This window comes from Siphateles boraxobius, unplaced genomic scaffold (assembly GCF_051911475.1).
Source record: "Siphateles boraxobius isolate OS27281-9 unplaced genomic scaffold, OSU_SipBor_1 26, whole genome shotgun sequence".
In the NCBI taxonomy this organism is placed as follows: domain Eukaryota; kingdom Metazoa; phylum Chordata; class Actinopteri; order Cypriniformes; family Leuciscidae; genus Siphateles; species Siphateles boraxobius.
In genome coordinates, this window is record NW_027508876.1 from 7282383 (window position 1) to 7300644 (window position 18262).

Below are 18262 nucleotides of genomic sequence, written 5' to 3' on the forward strand. Positions count from 1 at the left end.
CGCAGTAACACTGTATCTGCTGCCAAAGCAAGAGAAGATTCTTGGAGGAAGATTGCTGATTGCGTTAATGCACAAGTTAAACAATTAATGTAAAATGATGTAATCATATTAAAAATGTATTAGATGCTAAAATAAACATGTGTGTATTCGTGTTGATATACATGCATGCATGCATACTGTACATACGTGTGTGTAGATGTATGTAAAATGTGAATGTATAGGCTATTCCTAAGAAAGATTGATATTCATATATTTTTAGATGCAACCCCAACTCCAAACGTTCTTGGCAGCAGATCAAGACAAAATATAAAAATATAATTCAAAGTGGTGAGTATTTACCACAACATTTTATTATTTTTGTGAACATTTATTCATAAAAACTTGTTTGCAGCAAACAGAAAAAAATGTGAAATCAGGAAAACTGGGGGAGGGCCACCTCCTCAAAATTACACTGTGGCCGAGGAGTTGGCGCTGAGTAATAATAAGGGACGGCCGATTATGGATGGCATTGCAAGTGCTGTACAGTCTGACCCTGGTGCTGGCTCCTCGAAGCAAGTGACACTGGGTATGTGTGTGCAATGCATTACTAATGTTTTAAAAAGGGTTAAATTTGGCTGACTCTGTTCTGCAGTAGAGGGAAATACAGTGTCCCTGTTGATGCCAGCACACATGCACACAGTCTCCCACACAGAGGTCAGTATATGCAGCAGACAGAACACCATGAACATAGCCTGCTTTATAACAGTTATGCTTTATATTTGCCTTTTATTTATTAGGGTGAACCAAATGATGAAGACACTCTGTCTGTGTGTTCTGAGACAGTTGCTGAGGTGAATGCACTGGGCTTTTTATTACGGCACACATTTGAATTTCATAATTAAGTGACTGGCCCTTACACATCTCTTTTATTGTAGGATTTTTCACAACCTGCCCCAGAAACTGAAGCCTCTACCTCAATGGGCTACAGAAGGAATGTGAACAAGGTAATGCTTTAAACCCTTGACATAAATTACAGTCAGTCCTATGTTTGTAGATAGTCATGCCACTTTTTGTGATTTGATCAACCTCCAGAAAACTTGTAATGATCATGTTTGTGGTGGAATTGTTTCAGGTGGAAACAGACTCAGTCAGGGCCCTTTATAAAAGGAGCCTAGAACTAGACTGTGAGCTAAAGGAGCTAGACTGTGAGCTGAGGAGGCTCCAAATTAAAAAAATTAAATTGGAGATCAAACAGCTGGAAAAAACAGATCTCCGTTTGTGAACTTTTTTTTAAACAAGTAACGCTTTAGTATGAACACTATGAATGTCTATTAATGTAATTTTCTTGCTCTCTTTCTTCCTCCCTAGCCACATGACCAATAAAACAGTTTGAGTCCTATCTGCAGTGTCAGTGTGCTTTTATTAAGTAAAATATTGTGTTGTGATCACATCTCTGACAGCTGCCCCAGCTGGGTGGTCAAGTGTGATGGGGTCAATTTCATCAGGGAGAAGCTGGTTTTGTGGTGGTTCTCGCTCCTTTCTGATAGTGGCTATATTATGCAGAATGGCACATGCAGCCACTATCTGTGATGCCCGCTCTGGTGACACTCTTAAACGCCTAAGACAGTTGAAACGTGCCTTTAGGATGCCAAAGGTCATCTCGATCTTGACCCTGGTTTTACTGAGGGCCACATCGAAGCGGTTTTGTGGCCCTGTCTAGGGGTCAGGATAGGGCGTTAGCAAAAACCTCTGGCATGCATAACCTCTATCTCCTACCAACAGGAGATCAAAAAGCCCTGTCATAGAACAGAAAAGGGGAAAAATTTGTAAGTTTTGCCATTAAAATAAAAAATGTAAAGTGTACTGTACCAAATTTAACTTGCCTTCCTCAAAGCGCTGACACAAAATAGACTCACGGAAAATGCGTGAGTCATGCACTGAGCCAGGCCATTTGGAATCCAAGCTTGTGATCATGCATTCATGATCACAAGTCATCTGCAGATGAAATGTACAGTAAATCATTGTCCTATCTGTTAGTTACTATTTATTTAAAGATTGATCTCAATGCAAATAAAAATAATTTCACATAGGGTATAGTAGCCCTACCTGAACATTAAGGCTGTGAAAGGACTTTCTGTTCACATAATCTGCCTCATGTTCTCCTAGAGCTGTGGAGATTGCAACGTGTGCAGTCTATTGCTCCTATGACTCTAGGGAATCCTATCATAGGAATTAAACATATATATTTAAAACATTTCTTAACAGGTAGCTACTGCAGACTATTGTATAATAGATTTCTAAGTGTGATTTTTTTTTTTTTTTGAAGAAAAAAAAAATTGTGTGAAAGGCTACATTTGTTCATGTGATGTCACCCTATCAATATATCTTACCGGCAATTTTATAAAAGCCCTCTTTTATGGACATGGTGGATAAATGTCCAGGGAACACAATGAAGCTATTTATGTACCCCTGCAGAGCGAGGACCACCTTGCGAATTGTTCGACAGACCGTGTTTTTCCCTAGATTCTCTGCATCACCGACCGCATACAAGTATGTACCACTTGCAAAAAACCGCAACGCAATACATACCATTTGTGGTACAGTAAGTGCATGGCTTCGACGAGTCACATTTGTTCTGTGCGGCTCAAGAAGTTCGCAAAGATAAGACATTCCTTCCGCGGAAAATCTGTATCTTTCATACAAGTAAATATCAGGAAAGTCAAAGGGATTTTGTCTGTCCCTAAAAACTCTTTCTCTACGAAGTGCTCGTCTAACAATTTGCGCGGAGAGGTCCACGGGATTTGGGAGAAAAGGTGAAGCCATTGCAACAGAGAACAGACGCTGGGAATCAGTTACGTCACCTATATGTTTCTTTGCTCACAGCTGATTGGTCAAACTTCAGTCTGAGCTCTCGAATCCAGAACTTAACCTGCCCCGGAGCAGGCTAGCCGTGCAGCGTAAGATACCATGGCAACGAACACCGATTAAAGCCGAGCTGCTTTCATAGTACCTAAAACCCAGAGTTGGCGGAAACTAAGCTGAAACATAGCTGGCTAGCCACCTAAACCGGCTTCATGGTACAGGCCCCAGGACCTTGTAGGGTATGGACCAATCAGACACATACTATTTATTCATTATATACAAAGGTTTATGAAACTCCTCACACAGCCCAAATGAACAAACACAAGTGAAAGAAACAGTGTCATGTTACAGGGCATGATAAGGAGATTTTACGACCTCCGAGGAATGTGGCCACATACTCAAGAGAGAGACTATGAAACAGAAACCCTCTTTAAAACAGACTTTGCTGCGTTAATCATAGACTAACTGATCTATAAATGAACATGCATAAAACTGTGAAAGAAACAGTGTAAATGGTTTACTGTCTCGTGTACTATTAGGTATATATTATGGTATGTATCCTGGTATACAACCAACTAACGATCAATGTAACCTCACCTGTATAATGCCTCCTACCTAAATAATCCTCATTTGATGACTCAAACTTTGATGTACATCACCTTCTTCTAGAATGCAGTGTGGATGTGTTGTAGCTATTTTAGCATTAATGAAGGTATAATCATATTATGGGACAAAGATCCGTAAATCAACTAAGAGCCACTTTCCCTCTCAGACATGTCCCCTTTCTGATTGGTCGAGTTCAACCCTTAGGGGAGGATCTTCTCCAGGCCTTATTAGAGACAGTCCACATGTGACCTCCCTCTCTTAGTTTTTTCATCCAGCCGCAACACTGTTCTGGTGAGACTGGGGAGCCCCCTCCCCCTCCACGGGGGCCCCAGGGCCCAGCAGGCCTCGATTCCAACCAGATCCGGCCTCATGGAAAAGAGAGAAGACTCTCTCACAAAGAACCAAGGACAATCTCAGGAGTTTTGGAACAAAGACTCCAACCAACAAAGACTCCAACCAACAACGACTCCAACCAACAACGACTCCAATCACCCATCCTTCCGACTTCCTCACTTCTCCTGGGTGCTCGGCGTGGCCTCAACAGAGTCCCAGGCCTTCACCAAACCAGTCATGCGTTCCTGGAGAAAGAGAACGCTCAACCAACTTCCACTTGACACTGCCGGAACCATCAACGACTCCAATTTTCAACAACTTCAAGAATTGTTCCCATTACAAATGCAAGTATTCAATTCAATGAAATGTGAAAATGAAATTCTGATGGTTCTTCTCATAGACCCTCTTCCGGTTTCCAATTTCATCCTATCACTAACCTATTTATGTATTCATGTGTGTATGTTGTTTAGTTTATTTATATTCATATAAATATCTATATTTAGTTAATAAAACTTGTACATAATATGTATTTGGTTCTGTTTTGTTTGCAATACAAGTCACTTTACGATCACGGTTTTTGCTACTGGCTCAAAGTACTGTACAGGCGAAGAAATAATTATTCTTCGGTGGCCATGGAAGATACCCTTTATTAGAATAAATTAATAATCAAAATAGTTCGTTGGAAGAACTGATTAATTGATTGTAATATTAATTCAGCCACATCAAGTTAATCCAATTAACTGACCCAAATATTTTTAATTAATAATAACAAGATATTATTGATTATTAATATTTCCAAACAGCTGAGTTCCTTACATAATGGTGGAGAATGCAGGCATCGTATTAAACATTGTATGCAAGCAGACAGTAATCAATCATATGTTGTCCCATAAGTTTTATTAACATCTCATACATGCGCGTACAAGTTTCTGAGTAAATCAGCAAAACTATAGCTTGAATATGCCTTCCTACGAATGGCAGAAAGTTCACAAATGCTATAATGCATATTTAAATCGTACGATAAGAAACTCCTGATATTAGCGAAGAAAGCCTAATTTCAGATATAAATCGAGCATAAGCCTTCTCTGACGAAGAAATCTCAGATTAGCCGCGCGCATAAATGGTACCAGAACTAATTAACCTGATATGGACGAAGAAATCTCCATTTTCAGCATTTTTGAATGTGATCTGAGCGATGTTCCTCAATCACTGATTAAGGCCTTATTATGCGTTACGTCATTGTATTCATATTAAACCGCTGAAGCGCTCATATGAAACAATCGCGTCGAATTAGTGGTATAAATTCTAGCTTAGCTAACTAGTAATTTGCCATTGTCTGTGAAAGAACGGTGCTGTTTTGATTTGTTAAAAAGAGTCACTCACACGCAACGTCGTGTCTAAGCGAGAGACTCAGTGCAAACTGTCAGCACAGCTCGATCGCTGCTCCGAACGATCTGTGTTGTTGTTTGGCATTGCGTCCGGAACGCGAGCAGGCGTTCCTATCTAGTTTTTCTGACAACAGCACCAATCTCACAGACCCTCGTGTAAACAAGCGACGGTTGTAGCCAATAGCTCCCTCAATCCTAACTTACACGCATGACTTACAAGTAAAACCCTCTACCTCGAGTGATAGTTTTAGCACCGCCTAAAAACTTAGAAACGTTAGAGCGTAAAGTGTAACCTTAAACCAAAGACTATAGATTTTGCGTGATTTGAACTGAGTGATTTGAACACGAGTAATGAGAGTCAAAGCTCTTCGAGGCTTTGAATCAAAGGAGTCAACTGAGTCACAAATGACTCTTTGTTTGAAGCGCCCTCGCTGGCGACCCCTGCTGGTCAAAACAGTGGAAGTGTAGCGGAAACTCAAATCAACGGAACACCTTTTACAAACCAATCGCAAAGGTTTTATCAAAAGGTGTAATCAGGTAATGGCAATCCGCGAGCAACCTAATATCGTTTAATATGAGGTGTCTTTCAAGGCATAATATCTTAGTAAACCGTAGGGCTCGTTTTATGAAAGCTTGACTTGAAAGTCAATCAGACCCTTTATCAAATGCGTCATTAAATGTGTACGAATCTATAAAGTGATACGAGATCACATAGAGACCAGATACACAATGGTTCACGAACCGTTGAAATTTAAAACAATTTCGAAACAGCTATGACGCGTAACGAAGCCCAGTTTAATAAAATCACGTGACCTTAGCAGTGATACACTCCGAATGATTTGAGACGAATGATTCACCCTGGTGTCAGAGCTTTACGAAGCACATCTCATAAGAGGGTTAAACCACCCTCTTCTCTCTCTCTTTCTCTCTCTCGACCCCTTCCTCTTGGTTTCACTTTCAGATTGAAACCCAGATACTTTGGGTTTTTATTTGTGTTTCTTTTATTTTTACTTAAATCTACCCCTATTTTATTTTGTGTATTTACACCTGTTGAGCCTGAATAGTCCTATTCAGTTAAATTGAATTTAATTAAATTGGGAATTTAATTAAATCAATTTGCTTAGTCAAGTTCCCCTCTAGTTACCAGAGCTATGAGAACACACAATGTTTACATACATTTTTTTATTTTTTATTTTTTTATTTCAATTTAGTTTGAAATAAGTTTACGTTTGTTTCAGCCTGAATTCTTATATTCAGCTAAAGAAAAAAAGAAGGGCTTAACTAAATTTGAAATTTAATTAAATTACTTGATACGCTTCCCTTTCCTTTTAGTTTTCTTAGAGCTAAAAGGACGTTCTAACTTTACCTTTACCTTATTTTAGATCACTAGTCACTATCCTCATCTTCTCTCTCTCTATAGGATTACAATATCTAGCGACTGTTGTTTCCATAGCGAGTTACACAGGTCATTAATATCCTACTTCCTGTCTGTGTTTTCCCCATCCTCACTCCTTAGCACCAAGCTAAGTACATGAAGTACGGCTAAACACAAACGCACAGTAGGCCCCAGACAGAACTGGAAACACTTCCCATTGTTTCTTCTTCTTTTGGACCTTGAGATGTCTGATGTGTCCCTGGTAGCTTAGTCTAACAGCAGCATAACCCATAAGTGACTCCTGTTTACCTATGTCTCCTAGCTAAACCTAAATAGGTAAAACACTCCTTTCTTCCTCTTCTTTTCTGGTTTCATCCCATTGTTTTATTTTGGTTTTGCTCTATCTGTTACTCTCGTAGCACAACATGTGAGAAGAACCATCAGCATTTTTGAGTAATAGGTTATGACATGTAAGAGCCCAGTCATCAGTCGATGCTTCTTAAAGCACGTCAACTAAGATACTCAAAACTTTTTTGTTGTTGTTGTGTGTGCTCACCAACACTAAATTTTAGCTGCTCGACATAGCCATTCTCCCACACAGATAGCTCACCACCTCTGTAGAAACTTGCATTTGCCTGTGCCATTTCTCTCTCGTGTTCCCACAAGTGTGCCAGTAGGCCTCAGACACCCGGCCCTGCCACCAGGACCACCTGAAGACCCGGCAGAGCAGTGTCATGGACATCCTTCAGCCTGAAGCAGGCAACGACCTGCCACGGCAGAGGAAGGAACAGTTAGGCAACAATGAAAGCAGACGTCTGACACCCAGCCTGAGCCACCAAGAGCTGACCAGCATTATTTCTCCTTGGCCATGCTCCCGCAGGCCTCAAACAGGAGGTAAATGAACTAACGCTGCCAGCCACAGGACTCCACAGAGAACGAACCCTGCTCAACGGGAGAAGGCACAGGACAGATGCAAGGACCCTGACAGAGCAGAGCAACTGAAAGAGATCATCAGTTTTCAGGCGGACGACAGCTCTGAGCACCTGCAAACCGACGGGTAAAGAACTGTTTCACTCAAAGAACTTAAAGAAATGGTTGAACTCAAAGAGAGCTAAAGCCATCAATGTGCAGCGGAAGTCCGAACACTGACTTAGCGATGCTGTAACATTATTGACGCACTCCATGTGGTCCAAAGAGAGCTGCAACAGTCCAACCCACTGCAAATGGACCACACAAGAAAGATGGACCCTGCTGACCTTCACATTAGCAGCGTAAGCTTCCCCAGCCCTGCACAAAGGGGGGGGGAGGAGCCAAAGCCCTCGGCTTAACACTTCACCAGACAGTGTCCTGAGAGCCCCTGCAGCTGCAGGAGGAAAAGGTAACTCAGACAATCCCTGAAATGGCACATGAAGTGACACTCAACAATCTCAAGTGAAAGGTCAGAGACATCCCTGCCAATCCACGAGACATTGATTTTCACCTGCAGTCTGCACCTGCAGCCGGTGTGGCACACCGAGACAGACTCCATCTGATCTAGACACATCCAGCCCAGCTGGGCCCTGCCCAAACACCAAGCAGGACAGACCTAGAAGGGCCTGTGCTACCACCACCGACTCCGAACGAGTTTTCTGTGGAACTTACAACGAACCTGTGACGGAGGAGGACACCAGCTTCAAGAAACTTTTCCTCCAAAACCAGTTAGTCACCATATTTTCACCTGCCCCCACGCAATGCCCACTCAACGATGCGTGACCTGATGCAGAAGGCCTCTAACACAGAAGGCCTCCCCAGAAAAGGTTCCTAAGACCCCATTGATTCTGAACTGCAAAGCCAGAAGGCACACAGCATGAAAACAATGCAAGACTCTGCCAAAAAGTCCCTGGTCAACATAGGACATAAAACTTTTAAAGTAGATGAAAATGTGTGCTCAAAGAGCAGCAAGACTCTGCATTAGTAAAAGTAGAATTTTACTGATATAAAGAAAATCTTGAATGGACGTGTAAGCCTCACCTGCCAACAGACTATGCACGACTCTTTTGAAACAAACATTTGCTACATGCTGGTTGAATTGGCACTGCTACACATTAGTTTCCATGACAATGAAGGGTTACAGGAAACACTAGCTCCAAATAGGGCATACCTTGACGCCATAGTGTAGGAAAACCACCTGAGTTTTAAACTACTGTTAACCTACAGGCGTGCATTTGACCATTGCGGTCCAACTGGAACACAAAGTGCGATACGCATTTTGATCACTGGTTGCTGGCTTGTCTAAATGCACATAAAACGATAGCGGGAATTGACATCTCTACTGTAAGTGAAAGAGTCTTAGATTTCCAACTGGTATCAGTAAGTTCAGCATTAAAGCGTAAGTCTGTTTGACAAAGGAATCTCATCTCAGCAGCTTGTAAACTGTACCGATATCTATCCTGCTTTGGTTAAAGAAATCCAAATTGCAGTATTGCTAAACCTGTTCCTGACAAAGAAAGCTCAGGACAGTGTTATATATACGTAGACCTGGGTGATGCTCCCCTTTCTACAATGTAAAGGCCTTACAAATTATTGTTAGATTGATGTAATTCACCTAAATTTTTAGCTGCATCCACAAGCAGAGAGCTACCTAGTGATCAAAACTGTTCACTCGCTGAAAAGTCAGCATTTATGCATGAGAGGGACGTAACTATATAGACTTAGACAAGCTTTGACTTACAGCAAATCTATTTCCTTACTCTGTAAACAAATAGAATAAGTTGTGTAAAGTAAAGAGAAGAGTTCCATGAGTAAAATTAGCAATGCCAAAACACATTAGCATTTTACTGAATGTAACATCAAGTTCTTGAAAGACTTAAAGTATAGGTGCCCCCTTTTAAACCGTTTAAACATTCATAACTCACTAAAATGTGAAGACATTCTTCAGGTACTGTTGAATTGTTCTGACATGCACTGGTTCCCATGACAACGGCTTGTCACAGGAAGTGCTAACTCGTGACGTCATTTTGTAAACAAACCAGCCTAGGTGGCTAAGCTAACTTAACCTAGCGTCCATCCAGCTTAGGCTAAGCTAAGCTAACCTAGCATCAATCCAGCTTAGGCTAAGTTACATAATAACTTCTACAGTTAGCGGTTAGCATCATTTACTTGAAGCCTTAATTACAGCTTTTATGTATACAGCGCAAAGTATTCTAAAATACTTTCTTTAACCCCATTTAGGGTTTCTAATTTTTCTCTTTCCTTACTTTCAATTCTTCTCAGCTGAATTTCACCTTCACTAGTTTAGGCATAGTCTTTGCTGAGCGCTGTAGGCTAAATTTGCAGATGCCCTGTCAATTAAACCCAAGTTTAATTACATGTAAGCTGTGTAGCTAGAGAAGAATTCTTATAGTTATGAGAATTTTCATCAGCATGTTGACTAAACCTTTGGAGGGACACACACGGTGTGGTCTTAAACACGCAACAGCTGTGACCCACTATGGAGTGTTGGTCCAGGCAAATCTAAAGGTTAGTCACTAGTGCTATTGATTACTCTCAATTTCAGATCATTCCGGCTGTTTTGATCACTTACTTAAGTCCTTTTTATTTTTATTTTACTTTGATAATAATAGCAGTCAGCTATTCACTTGTCTATACTGTCATGTATATGATTTATTTCCATTTCTTCTCTTGTTCAAATGTGGTTCCATTTCCCATAGGGCCCAAAAAGGAACCAGAGACACCTTTATTTGTGATTTTGTTTATTTTCAACAAGTGCACTAATTTTTATGACCCTGCAACACAAGTAACTTCAACGATTACTAGGGCATAACTATAGTCCTGAGGATTGATAATAAGCATAATTTGAATAGGAAAGCTGTCCTTTTTCCTCCTATTCTTCACTTCGTCAAGCCGTAGTGAACCACCAGTTAAGTCCAGAGAAAAAGTTTAGTCATAAGAACCATCTTAAGTCATTTATTTCATCTCGGCTATGCCCTTTCCAGGAAATACTCTCGGAACCACACAAGTCTTAGCCTCCTAACATTCACAGCTAAGATGATAAGGATACAATACACACTTCACTAGCTAGCTACACATGAAATACCTAGCTTTATGCTACATATCTAGCGAACCCATTAAACCGTGGCTCTGAACTTTCTAGCGTCATGCATTAGTCTCTCACCACAGGTGTGCCAAAATGTTGCAGATCCTCTGCTTAACCTGACCTTAACCGGTTAGGAGAACGAAAAGACTGAAAAGCCATCGCGAGGAACACTGTTCCACCCATGGCTGCTGACATCCGACCCATGACCCAAGCCAGAGTTACAGCCACACCGGGGTGATCAAGATTCTCATCTCCTTACCCCACCTTATGGGTATAAAACAGAAGGTAAACAACCTCACATAATAGATCACAGCGTCCCACAAGGAGCGGACCTGTGCCCAAAGCCTTACAGACCAGCTAGACACTGAGGTTCGAACCAGATTCAATGCAGCTGGACTGAGCATGCCCAGGACCAGCACAGAACTGTCACCATGGCAACAACCCAGGTACCAGCCAAGCCCCTTGGAGAAGCCATGGAGGACAGCACCCTCATCCTGCAAACACCACAGGAAGACCACGGCTGTCAACGACAGCATCCTCTTCCATACCCTTCACACAGGTGTCAATCTGAGGCTCCGCAAGGACAGCTGGACGCACCTGCCTCAGAGTTACTGGAGCCGCTGACACACGCAAAATAGCTCCCTGCACAGGACTCACCCGAGGAGTCCTGTAAGGTACAAGCTTCCGACTCCTTGCCCACCCCAGCTTAGGCAAGCTTGCGTCGGCACCACCATAAGGACAGAACAACACTTCAATCCTTCAGACCTCTCGTGACTGAGAGGCTAACAACCACCTTCTGACCTCCGGCCACCAGCACCATGTCAGCTTGAAAACCTCTCTATGCTACATAGAGGCCTAACCACTTCCTGCAACCACAAAGAAACACCTGCCCCAAAACTAATGAACTTCAGAATGTCCCAACACCTGCTGCCTCAACACCTGCTGCAGAGACCTGGACTTGGCTACTGTCCACATCACCAGCCGTGGAACGACCACCGCTCCAGAAGACACGAGCAACCAGAGGCCACCATGGCCTTCCAGCCTTCTATGACAAGTGTGTGTCCGATCTCTCTGCACTTCCAACTTCGCTCGTGGTTGTCCTTGAGGGGGGACAACAACGATCGAGAGGGGGGGATCTGTAGGGTATGGACCAATCAGACACATACTATTTATTCATTATATACAAAGGTTTATGAAACTCCTCACACAGCCCAAATGAACAAACACAAGTGAAAGAAACAGTGTCATGTTACAGGGCATGATAAGGAGATTTTACGACCTCCGAGGAATGTGGCCACATACTCAAGAGAGAGACTATGAAACAGAAACCCTCTTTAAAACAGACTTTGCTGCGTTAATCATAGACTAACTGATCTATAAATGAACATGCATAAAACTGTGAAAGAAACAGTGTAAATGGTTTACTGTCTCGTGTACTATTAGGTATATATTATGGTATGTATCCTGGTATACAACCAACTAACGATCAATGTAACCTCACCTGTATAATGCCTCCTACCTAAATAATCCTCATTTAATGACTCACACTTTGATGTACATAACCTTCTTCTAGAATGCAGTGTGGATGTGTTATAGCTATTTTAGCATTAATGAAGGTATAGTCATATTATGGGACAAAGATCCGTAAATCAACTAAGAGCCACTTTCCCTCTCAGACATGTCCCCTTTCTGATTGGTCGAGTTCAACCCTTAGGGGAGGATCTTCTCCAGGCCTTATTAGAGACAGTCCACATGTGACCTCCCTCTCTTAGTTTTTTCATCCAGCCGCAACACTGTTCTGGTGAGACTGGGGAGCCCCCTCCCCCTCCACGGGGGCCCCAAGGGCCCAGCAGGCCTCGATTCCAACCAGAGGTGGGCTCAGGCAGGAGAGAGAAGACTCTCTCACAAAGAACAAAGGACAATCTCAGGAGTTTTGGAACAAAGACTCCAACCAACAAAGACTCCAACCAACAACGACTCCAATCACCCATCCTTCCGACTTCCTCACTTCTCCTGGGTGCTCGGCGTGGCCTCAACAGAGTCCCAGGCCTTCACCAAACCAGTCATGCGTTCCTGGAGAAAGAGAACGCTCAACCAACTTCCACTTGACACTGCCGGAACCATCAACGACTCCAATTTTCAACAACTTCAAGAATTGTTCCCATTACAAATGCAAGTATTCAATTCAATGAAATGTGAAAATGAAATTCTGATGGTTCTTCTCATAGACCCTCTTCCGGTTTCCAATTTCATCCTATCACTAACCTATTTATGTATTCATGTGTGTATGTTGTTTAGTTTATTTATATTCATATAAATATCTATATTTAGTTAATAAAACTTGTACATATGTATTTGGTTCTGTTTTGTTTGCAATACAAGTCACTTTACGATCACGGTTTTTGCTACTGGCTCAAAGTACTGTACAGGCGAAGAAATAATTATTCTTCGGTGGCCATGGAAGATACCCTTTATTAGAATAAATTAATAATCAAAATAGTTCGTTGGAAGAACTGATTAATTGATTGTAATATTAATTCAGCCACATCAAGTTAATCCAATTAACTGACCCAAATATTTATAATTAATAATAACAAGATATTATTGATTATTAATATTTCCAAAAAGCTGAGTTCCTTACAACCTTTTAAAACCATTGAAAGTTTGTTATGGCAATAACTCTAGGGATATACTTTCAGGGTATTAAGGATCACTTTAATGTAAAACACAGACAAAGATTACACAAGGAAAATCATGATTATCCTATTTGAATCTGCTTTTCCACCAGATCCAACTCAGTGCCGTCCTCCACAGCTTTTCTTGGGGGGCAGTTCAGTCTTCTGCCACAGACTTGGACTAGTAATACCAATCACGCCTAGGGCAATTATCTGTCCAGAATTCCCATTCAGTTCACTCTGCTCATCTGACCCCATTCCCAGATCATCCTCCTTCTCATGAACCACCACCGAACGTCCCAGAATGGAATGAGCCCCGAAGAGCTTGGCCTCTGGGAGACTTAGGAACTGCCTTATAACTCCTTGCTCAGAAGCAAAGTTGCCCAGGTCTCCAGGATGATGAGGGTGGTCAACACCATTGGGATTGTAATGAGGACCAACAGTGTTGCTGCCTTGACTGAGGTCTCCATACCGATGGATGTCAATGGCACGCTTTTGATGATCGATGGCAGGCAAACCACGGAGGTTGATTTTCACTTCTAAAATTCCATTGGGGAAGAGCTGCTTGAAGAGGATTTGCCCATAGATTTTCGGCTGGTAAGGTGGTAAATTGGGGCTGGGAGTTATTTCACAAGTGGCATAAATTGTGTTGTCGAACTCCACGACTTCCGGCTGTGGAGCAACGGCAATCGAACAAACTGGATTTTTAGAGAACTCTCCTCCTTGTATATGCAGCACCAGCAATATTAGAGGGATTTGTAGAATGATTTTCTCCATGTTGATCTTTAAAGCCTACAATGAAGACTGGATTCAGTGAAATCATGCCGTTTAAGAACGTAGTATTTTAGATAGAATAAAGTTAAACCTTTGTTCAAGGGAGTTTTGAGAGCTGAAGTTGTGTTAAGTAAAATAGCACAACAAGATTAGTTTGCATGGGAAAATCATATAAAAGCAATTGTCTATTTTTGAATTGTCATGTACCCTTGTGAAAAACTGTGCTTATTTGTACAAGCAAAGTACATGGTTTTAATAATCTTTTTGTTGTGTTTTAAAGAAGTAGACTCATTTTGATGTGTTGACTAACATAGTACATTATAATTTGAACTGCCATATGTTATTCAATATTAAATATAAAGTTACACAGAAATTATATTATAGTATATTTTAGTTGACCATAAATGCCCAGTAAATTCAGTAACCATATTTCAAAGACATAACAAGTAATTACATATAAAGATGTGCTTGGGTCAAACAAATGACTTTCAGCTAACTGCATTGAAACTATAATCCATTTTCATTTAATTGGATAGGCCTACACATGCAATTAAGTCTGAAAACACTACATTCTTGCACTTATGTAGATTTTAAAGTTTTATTTCTATAAAAGCATGCTAAAGTTTACTTTTTCACAAGGGCAGGTAAAATAAAAGACAAAATATTCATACTTTTGATTAAACTTACTTTTTTTTAGTTGTACTAAATTCAAGTCAATATTTGCAAGAATGGAGAAAGAGAAAAAACACACCAAAAACAGCAAAGGTAAATTACCGTATAGCTGTAAAGTTGTCCTTAATCCGTGAGCAGACTGAATATTGCAGCCACAAAAATACTCCAACACTTAATCCGTGTGCAATCTTGAACTGGGGTTGAGAGAATGTTCCTTTGCAATCAAACTGTTGGCTGCTTTTCTAGGAACGTGGAGCTACATGTTAACCATGCTAGTCAGTTTGGTCCTAATTAGGTCCACCTGTGTTTCATTTAGCTCCCTTTGTTTGCTTGCCTGTGTATAACACTTTTACATTGCACCATGTGTGCTGCAGTGTAGATTATCTTCATTGTTTTGAGTTTATTAAAAGAAGGACTGCTATAGATTCCTCTCCTCTTCATTTGGTGACTCAACTGTGACACATTCATTCTTAGTTAGTGTACAATTCCACTTGAAGTTCATGCTTGACACCACTTCTTATAGCAGATATTCATCTCACATAAGTGAATATCTGACAGTTGTTCTTTTTCAAGAAACCATTTCTACATGCTCTGTCCCAAACCGGACAAGCCTATATTTCACATGTAATTGGACTGTTATTTAATTGTCTTTGAAGGCAGAAGTAAAAATGTCTGGAGGACTGGTTCTTCTATGGCATTAATGTTAAAATCCCAGTTTATTAGCTAAACAAGTGAGAATGAGTAAACAAGCTTCAGCAACTTTCAAAAGATTGATTGATTTATTTACTTTTTTCTTTGGTTAACCATATTTTAGGGACAGATTTGTCCCCAGAAATAAGCTAAACCTGAAAAAAATCGGAAAGGTGTGAAAGGTCAAATAAACTCTAAAAAGATAAAATCCACCGTATGCTAATGATTGCGAAGTGTGGCAGTGTTCTATGCTTCTTAAACCAACTGCTCAAAGGTTTCTACTATAAATTTGACTGTTTATTTTAGACTTTGCTAATTTATGAGATCTTGAGTAATTTCTTTTTGAGAAATATTTATTTTTTCATGCTTTTTGTACAATCTTAAGAGAAGAGCTGACATTTAATTTTAATTCATTGATTCATTTATCAGCCTATTATCTGCTAAGTTATTCCCATAGCTATGCACATAAGTATATATATACACACTTTTTACAACTTTTTACAACTTTACACTTTTTACAACTGTGCCGTCTGTTCCGGAGCCGGTGCCGTCTGTTCCGCCCTGGCCGCCCTCTAAACCGTCTCCGCTTCGCCCTGGCCGCCCTCTAAACCGTCACCCCCTGTCTCTTTTCCCTTCCATGGACCTGGCCCCCCATCCCTCCCCCTGATCCTCCACCGTTCCACCTCCCTCCTGGGGTGTATTCCAGAAAGCAAGGTTAACTTACCGTCAGATAAACCTTGAACTCTTGGTTGGTTAACCCCAAACTTGCTTACTCTGGGTATGTCGGTTCCAAAACACCTATGTTGAGTTAGTTTAATCAACCTCCTATTGGTAACCCAGAGTTAATGCGCGCGCACGGCGAGTACATAAAGACATTTTCAATGGATTGCCGATTTCAGGAGTCACCATGGAAACCAAGGGAGAAAAAAAGCGAGCTACATAGGATACTTCGGTGAAACTGAGTTGGAGGTTTTAATGCTTGCTTATGAAGACTATAAGCCCATTATAAAAAAAAAAAAAAAAAAAGCAATACTGCTGCATCAGCAAAAGAAAGTTGGCTTGGCAAATAATAATGGACAGAGTAAATGCGTGAGTTTAGAAAATTATAAATGGAGTATATTCCCCTTGTGAGTCACAAAAATATGGGAAAATACCCCATTTGTAATTTGTGACGCAAAAATTCTTTGGGGGCATGTAGTAAAAATAGACAAGTGTTTACTTGTTGGCCTCCATACATTTCTTAATATTACAGTAGTAATGCGCATAATTGGCTAGTATATTGTTTTATCAGGTGTAATCCTTCTGGAGCCAGAAGAAGTGTAAGCCAAGTCAAAATGAAACACAAAAACATTCTCCAGCAAGGTAATATTTTCTAAACTTACTAAACTTGTTACTGACGCCATGTAATTTAGTATTAAATGTAATTTAGTTTTCTATGTAGCCAATAGAAAGAAGGCTGAGGCCAGTAAAACAGGTGGGGGTCCACTCCACCGTCCCTCACCCCAGCTGAGGAGCTGGCACTGTCTCTTAATAAAGGGCGACCTGTGGTCGATGGGATTCCAGGGGGCAGTTCGTCAGACTCAGCTACCAAGACAAGTAGCTTAGTAAAATGTAGGTGTACCATATTAATACTTATGTTTATTGATAATACTTATGTTTACCTACTGTTTTTGTCAGTGTTTTAATAAAGAAAATCATCAACACTGTCACCATTTTAAAAAGGCATTTTTAATTCATTTTACAGTCATTGATTCACTTGTGCAGTATGCATGCTGCTTTGACTGCATATGCTGTATACTGTAATCGTATTACTAGTACTTAGATGTTCCTAATGTCCTTCTTTATTAGTTGTATTTGTTTAAGAATATACATTGAGTATTGAATATGCATGATTATCTTTTGGGTTTAATTATCTTGCAGTTGCTGATGGCCACATTGTATTGTTGGATCCTCCTGCAACACCACACTCTGTCACAGTTGTAAGTGATTATTGTCTCAAGGTTTCTGTTTGCTAGACCAAGCATCCTTCCTTATTTTCACTGTAGGATGATGATGAAGAGACCACTGCTGCTGTGACAGAAACAGAAAATGTGGGGAGGCCCATAGAGGTATGATGCATAGAATGCATTCCCCCTTTTTTACATAAGAGAATAAATAAATTTTCATTTTACAGAATATGGCAGGAGATTTTAATGCAGATGAGGGTCCATCTACCTCCACACAGAATCTTAGCAGTGTAAGAAATGTTCTGCAGTTCTCCTTCCTCATTTAAATATTTGGTCTGTGTTTGTATTAAAGTCTTTTCAGTATTTCTAGTTGCCTGCCATAAAACTGTATAAGGTCCCCCTTCAAAAGCAAATCAGAAAAAGTGACATGGAGATGGAGCTTATACAGCTTCAAATGGCGGAGAAAAGGCTTAACCTAAAAAAGGCCAGACTTGAAATTGTATTGCTGGAGCACCAGCTTAAGGTGGGTGTCACAATCCCGGACTCCGCAACCTCCCTCCCTGGCCAGCAGAGGGAGCCCTCACCCGAATATTGACTTTCATACTCGCACTACATTTCCCATAAGCCTCATCACTGACTCTGATCACCATGCCCAGCTGCAGCCCATCTACCGGGCTATTTAACTGCACCATGCACAGCTCTCAGTGCGAAGTTTTGTTTTGCTTTTGTGAACACTACCGAGCATTATTACCCTGTGACTGCCTGACTGTTTATCGACCCCTTTTGTCTTGGATTTCTCCTTGCCTGCTGCCTGCCCACGTTACCACTGCCTGGTTCACGGACTCTGCCTGTTTTCTGCCTGCCCTGATCTTCTGCCTGGTAATTCG

General features: G+C 40.9%; 3 protein-coding genes across 3 annotated transcripts in view; 2 read left to right on the forward strand and 1 right to left on the reverse strand.

Moving 5' to 3' along the window:
* Positions 1 to 261: 261 nt before the first annotated feature.
* The window catches only part of LOC143751649 (uncharacterized), a 59368-nt gene continuing 41367 nt past the window's right edge, over positions 262 to 18262 (forward strand). The window contains exon 1 of the mRNA XM_077244268.1: positions 262 to 538. Within this exon, the coding sequence (XP_077100383.1) occupies positions 499 to 538 (40 nt within the window). The 5' untranslated portion in view covers positions 262 to 498. The remainder of the gene's footprint in view (positions 539 to 18262) is intronic.
* On the forward strand, positions 531 to 1378 carry LOC143751650 (uncharacterized). The gene is made up of 5 exons (XM_077244269.1): positions 531 to 693; positions 777 to 830; positions 915 to 983; positions 1112 to 1253; positions 1348 to 1378. The coding sequence occupies exons 1-5, from the start codon at positions 658 to 660 to the stop codon at positions 1353 to 1355; spliced, it is 309 nt and encodes a 102-aa protein (XP_077100384.1). The 5' UTR covers positions 531 to 657; the 3' UTR covers positions 1356 to 1378.
* On the reverse strand, positions 13312 to 14080 carry LOC143751647 (extracellular superoxide dismutase [Cu-Zn]-like). The gene has a single exon (XM_077244266.1). It carries the CDS (start codon positions 14068 to 14070, stop codon positions 13414 to 13416), a length of 657 nt encoding a protein of 218 aa, XP_077100381.1. The 5' UTR covers positions 14071 to 14080; the 3' UTR covers positions 13312 to 13413.